General features: G+C 46.1%; 1 protein-coding gene across 1 annotated transcript in view; it reads left to right on the top strand.

Annotated features, from left to right (window-relative positions):
• Positions 1–2,896: 2,896 nt before the first annotated feature.
• eif4g2a (eukaryotic translation initiation factor 4, gamma 2a) overlaps positions 2,897–6,271 on the top strand; it is a gene marked incomplete at its 5' end in the record, with an annotated part of 23,957 nt that continues 20,582 nt past the window's right edge. Inside the window, 4 exons of the mRNA XM_063193238.1 lie at positions 2,897–2,970; positions 4,793–4,858; positions 5,051–5,173; positions 5,783–5,885. Of these exons, the coding sequence (XP_063049308.1) occupies positions 2,897–2,970; positions 4,793–4,858; positions 5,051–5,173; positions 5,783–5,885 (366 nt within the window). The remainder of the gene's footprint in view (positions 2,971–4,792; positions 4,859–5,050; positions 5,174–5,782; positions 5,886–6,271) is intronic.

Here is a 6,271-nt window from a genome sequence, read left to right as displayed (position 1 = left end):
TGGCTATGGGGAACTTCTAAACCACAGCAGGGAACTGAAGCTAGCTAGCTGTGGCAGTGTACTGATGTTACAGTAGGTCTACAGAACCACAACGGGGGAGGGAAGCTAACGAGAGCCTCTAAACCAGGGGAGGGAAGCTAACGAGAGCCTCTAAACCAGGGGAGGGAAGCTAACGAGAGCTTCTAAACCAGGGGAGAGGAGCTAACTAGAGGTTCTAAACCAGGAGAGAGGAGCTAACTAGAGCCTCTAAACCAGGGGAGGGAAGCTAACGAGAGCTTCTAAACCAGGGGAGGGAAGCTAACGAGAGCTTCTAAACCAGGGGAGGGAAGCTAACGAGAGCCTCTAAACCAGGGGAGGGAAGCTAACGAGAGCTTCTAAACCAGGGGAGAGGAGCTAACTAGAGGTTCTAAACCAGGAGAGAGGAGCTAACTAGAGGTTGTAAACCAGGGGAGGGAAGCTAACTAGAGGTTCTAAACCAGGGGAGAGGAGCTAACTAGAGGTTGTAAACCAGGAGAGAGGAGCTAACTAGAGGTTGTAAACCAGGGGAGGGAAGCTAACGAGAGTGTAAACCAGGGGAGGGAAGCTAACTAGAGGTTGTAAACCAGGAGAGGGAAGCTAACTAGACAGGGCTCCAGACTAACTTTTTGCACTGGTTGCACTGGTGCGCCTAAAAAATATTTTTAGGTGCACCAGCACAAAATTTAGGTGCACCCACATGTTTTCACCTATGCCCACACACACACGCACCTCAGCTTTAATTTAAAAAAATAAATATATATAATAACAGTAATAATAATAGTAGGCCTATAATAATTATTATTATTATCATTATTATTATTTTAAAAGACCTGGAGCCTTCCTTGTGCTATAGGCTATCCAAATGTGCTCCTTAAAAGACAAATGTGCTCCTTAAAAGACATGACAGTAGGCTACCTAACTAGGCCTACCACATCTTGGCTACAGGTAGGCTAAGCTTTAATTTTCTGCAATAAGACTACACACACGACACAAGCACAGGGTTCCAATAGATAGATAGATAGATAAAAAGATAGATAGATAGATAGATAGATAGATAGATAGATAGATAGATAGATAGATAGATAGATTTCAAACCCAGTTAAAAATGCATGTTTTTTAAAATTATTAAGTTAGACACTAATAGGCTATGTTTACAGTGGAATCCGAGGTAAATTGGGTTTTGTATTTCCCCATTTTTGAGCGCTCTGCATGATGATTGTGGACGGTATCAAGCGCTATACAAACACGACAGCACAATTCCGTGCGCGCTCTCTCTCTCTCTCTCTCGCTGTCTCAAGGTGCCTGAACGATGCCTTGCCGACAGATAGGCAGTAATTAACTCACAGAAGTTCCGAGAGATAGCGTGTCACCTGTTGTTTGGCCAGCTCTGCCCGCACGGCTGAAACGGGCCATTCTCCGCGCACCAGTCTGTGTTTATGTTGTGGCCAATTGTGTTTGTGTGGCTATGTTTAAAACATCCTCAAGCCATTTCGTTTTTCCAGGGATTGTAACACTCTCGTCCGTTTCAACAGACGTTGAGAACACTAACTCGCTAGCAGCACATGTGAACTCGCTCGGATACCGGTAGTTTAGCGACTTGCGAAGTCGAACATTCTATTCTGAAACGTCGCCGTCGGGCTGCCTGTCAGCGAGAGGGAGAAAAGTTCAGCGGAGTTGAAGGAATGACCGCATTGACGCGTTTTATTTTGTGATGAGTCACTACTGAAGACTGGCTAATAATTGTATGTCCATTAAAATGGGTGTTTAGCATTGCCTATTCATTTTGTTCTACTGATGGCTGGTCGCACCGGTGCGCCTAAAAATATTTTTTAGGCGCACTACTGAAAGAAATGGGCGCATGTGCGACCAAATTGGTCGCACTCTGGAGCCCTGCTAGAGGTTCTAAACCAGGGGAGGGAAGCTAACTAGAGGTTGTAAACCAGGAGAGGGAAGCTAACGAGAGTGTAAACCAGGGGAGGGAAGCTAACTAGAGGTTCTAAACCAGGGGAGGGAAGCTAACGAGAGGTTGTAAACCAGGAGAGAGGAGCTAACTAGAGGTTGTAAACCAGGGGAGGGAAGCTAACGAGAGTGTAAACCAGGGGAGGGAAGCTAACTAGAGGTTGTAAACCAGGGGAGGGAAGCTAACGAGAGGTTCTAAACCACGGGAGGGAAGCTAACGAGAGTGTAAACCAGGGGAGGGAAGCTAACGAGAGCCTCTAAACCAGGGGAGAGGAGCTAACTAGAGGTTGTAAACCAGGAGAGAGGAGCTAACTAGAGGTTCTAAACCAGGGGAGGGAAGCTAACGAGAGTGTAAACCAGGGGAGGGAAGCTAACGAGAGCTTCTAAACCAGGGGAGGGAAGCTAACGAGAGTGTAAACCAGGGGAGGGAAGCTAACTGTGGCGGAGTACAGCACTAAAATAACCGCAGGAGGCTGGTTGGCTGCGGCTGGTTGGCTGCGGCTGGGTATTGTTCTTGACTTCCTGTGCTGTGAGTAGCCAGGCTGGCAGTGCACAATGACAAATACTGGAGGACATCAATCAAACCTAGCCCTCTGACAAGGCCTGATGATGTCACAGCCCTCTGGTTCTCACCAGGCATTATGATGTCACAGGCCTCTGACCAGACTCTTGTGATGTCACAGTCCTGTGATGAAGTGATGTCTCTAGTGTCACAGCAGGGGCAGGAAGTTGAGGTGCATACTCCTCCTCCTCCTCCTTTTCAAGACGTCAACATCCTCATTCAACACATCTAACTGCTGCATCTCTCTCTTTGTCTTCATCCCCCTCTCTCTCCCCCATCCCTCCATCTCCATCCCTCTCCCCATCTCTCTCTCCATCTCTCCGCAGGCGTGTTCTTTGCTCTCTCTCTTCATCCTGATTCTTCTTGAGTCTCGTCAGTCCAGCCGCCAAAGTGGAGAGTGTGATCGCACAGGGGGGTGTCTCTCGTTTCAGGTACGTGTGTGTGTGCAGTGTTTCCCACAGAAATTTTGGAAACTATGGGGGCAGCCGGGATTTTTTTTGACGCAGTGTAAATGCAAAATGGCAAAACAATGAGTACAGTATGACATTGGCGCATGGAGAAACTATAGGCCTACGCCTACATTTCAGCCACTTATATTTTGAGAAATAAGGCTACATAATACACATGCAGGGGTCTATGTAATGAAAAAAATAATAAAACAAAATAGAAGCAGAGATAAGAATTTAAGATTGCTGTGAAATTGTTAACGCATAAACAAAAAGGGTCTAAGAGGGTAGGCTATGCCTTTTCCCCACACACACATAGGCGTACACATTCTACATGAGGGGTGCTGGTCACAGGGCCAGTTTTTCAAAATTCCTCCCATTAAAAGGGCTGAACAACATATTACACATTTATGTCTATATTCACATTCATTATACATTAATTTCTATATGCAGCCCGATGTCTCCTCTGCCTTGTCAATGAAGGCCGTCACCTAACTCATTACAACTGTAAAACAAAGCCTGGGGAGTGTAAAGCCAGGCTCAAACTACACGACGACTAGCGATTGTGTGTCCGATTTTGGTGTCGGGGTGCACCGCACACTAGAAGAGAATCGCAACTGTCAATCTTGTCGCTGCTCGCAGCCACCGAGACAATGCCCGACGTTCTATTTCCAGTCGCAAATATCAAACACTTGTCTGATTTCTACGATTTGCGATCGGCGACTCTTTGAGCTGCCAAAGTTCTATCTTAGAATGTCGCTCACGACGAGGAAATGTTTCCCGACAATCGCTTGCGATGGTCCTGGGGGGTAACGTTCCAGCGATTGTCGTAAGGGGGGTTTTCAGCCGAGAATCGGCGCGATAGTCGTGTAGTTTGAGCCAGGCTTTAGTAAACTCATCCCAACTGTCCCTTCTCGGAAGTTTTTTTTTTATTGCTCCCAAACCCAAGTTAACTACAACAACTTGACAAGGCTTTTGATCCCTCTCTCTTTCAAGCACTTGTGGTTTTCTCTATAGGATGTATTTACTCCAGGAGGAAAATGCGAAGGAAATCGTAATTGAAATCGTTTTTAACAAACACGGAAATCGTGTAAAAAAAAAAAAAAAAAGTACACATTTTTTTATTTAAAAATTGTTTTTGTTTTTTAATACATTTTCGGAAACTATGGCGGCCAAATTTAAACTACGGCAGGCCGCCATAGTTTCCTCAATGTATGGGAAACACTGGTGTGTGTGTGTGTGTGTGTGTGTGTGTGTGTGTGTGTGTGTGTGTGTGTGTGTGTGTGTGTGTGTGTGTGTGTGTGTGTGTGTGTGTGTGTGTGTGTGTGTGTGCGTGTGATATTGCTCAGGAGAGTTCTCTGTGTCCGATGGCTCAAGGGAGTGTGTGTGTGTGTGTGTGTGTGTGTGTGTGTGTGTGTGTGTGTGTGTGTGTGCGCGTGATATTGCTCAGGAGAGTTCTCTGTGTCCGATGGCTCAAGGGAGTGTGTGTGTGTGTGTGTGTGTGTGTGTGTGTGTGTGTGTGTGTGTGTGTGTGTGTCCATAAAATCCCCCAGGGGGTTTCTGCTCAATACACTGCATTATATCAGAGTGTTTGTGTGTTTGGTAACCCAGGCAACTATTACTCAATGTTTTGCAATCTGTGTGATTAGTTGGCTACACACACACACTAAGTAATGGCTGCCCAGCTTCCACATCTGATACGCCCATGAGATTGGTTAGCTGGCTGTGATTGATTGGCCGATGGGTGAGTCGTGCAGCGGTTTTGATTGGTGGATCCTCATGCTGCTGCTTTCTGATTGGTTTGCAGTGCGTCTTCGGGCGGAGGAGGCGGGAGGGGGGCCTCTCAGCACTATCCCAAGACTGTCGGCAAGAGGTGAGACACACACACACACACACACACACACACACACTGCATGCAACAAACACTTAGTCATTCATTATCTCAAGTGTATGGAAAGGCATACTACCACCATCACTCACACACACACACACACACACACTTGCCATGCTAGTACACTACTCCTGTCCTGTGTTCTTATTGGCCGGTGTGTATCGTGTTCCGTAGCGAGTTCCTGGGCTTGGCTCCGGGTTCCGTGGGGCAGAAATGGGTTCCGTCGCGCAGCACTAGACGAGAAGGCTCCTCCACCGAGAAGGAACGCCATGACAACATCTTCAGGAAGGTCCGAGGGTGAGTGCAGCACACAGCCCTGTGTGTGTGTGTGTGTGTGTGTGTGTGTGTGTGTGTGTGTGTGTGTGTGTGTGTGTCCCAAGGTGCACACTGAATATGACCCACAGCCGTGTGTGTCTTCGAAACAAGCAGGATGATTCATGCTTAAATGTGAATGTAAGGCGTATGGGGCAAATAAATGTATTAGGTCTTATACACGTGTGTGTGTGTGTGTGTGTGTGTCTGTCTGTGAATTGTATCTCATTCGTGTGTGTGTGTGAATTGTATCTCATTCGTGTGTGTGTGTGAATTGTATCTCATTCGTGTGTGTGTGTGAATTGTATCTCATTCGTGTGTGTGTGTGTTTGAATTGGGTGTCATTTGAGTGTGTGTGTGTGTGTGTGTGTGAATTGTATCTGTGTGTGTGTGTGTGTGAATTGTATCTCTGTGTGTGTGTGTGTGAATTGTATCTCTGTGTGTGTGTGAATTGTATCTCTGTGTGTGTGTGTGAATTGTATCTCTGTGTGTGTGTGTGAATTGTATCTCTGTGTGTGTGTGTGAATTGGGTCTCATTTGAGTGTGTGTGTGTGAATTGGGTCTCATTTGTGTGTGTGTGTGTTCTCTCCTCAGCATCCTGAACAAGTTGACTCCTGAGAAGTTTGACAAGCTATGTCTGGAGCTGCTCAACGTGGGCATTGACTCCAAAGTCGTCCTCAAAGGAGTCATCCTACTGGTGAGACGTGTGTGTGTGTGTGTGTGTGTGTGTGTGTGTGTGTGTGTGTGTGTGTGTGTGTGTGTGTGAGTGAAAAATATACTTTTAAAATAAGAGTGCACAGGATATGTACAGAACAATTTGTTTCTGCAAGTGTGGTATGCTATGATTATGTCCTTGTTCGATTGTAAGTCACTTTGCATTGCATTACATTAGTATTTAGCAGACGCCTTTGTTCAAAGCGACTTACAAGGAGCAATTTAAACAAGAACAGGGTAAGGCACAGTGTTTCAGTTGCAACACTTACAGCATTGTCCTACAAAGAGGAAAGAAGAGGACAATGCATTAAAAGTAGCAGAAATTAAACAAGACATCAAGGTGGAGTGTACAGTTGCAACACTGACAGC

Source organism: Engraulis encrasicolus, unplaced genomic scaffold (assembly GCF_034702125.1).
Source record: "Engraulis encrasicolus isolate BLACKSEA-1 unplaced genomic scaffold, IST_EnEncr_1.0 scaffold_32_np1212, whole genome shotgun sequence".
NCBI classification, from domain to species: domain Eukaryota; kingdom Metazoa; phylum Chordata; class Actinopteri; order Clupeiformes; family Engraulidae; genus Engraulis; species Engraulis encrasicolus.
This window is presented reverse-complemented; position numbering and strand designations above follow the sequence as displayed.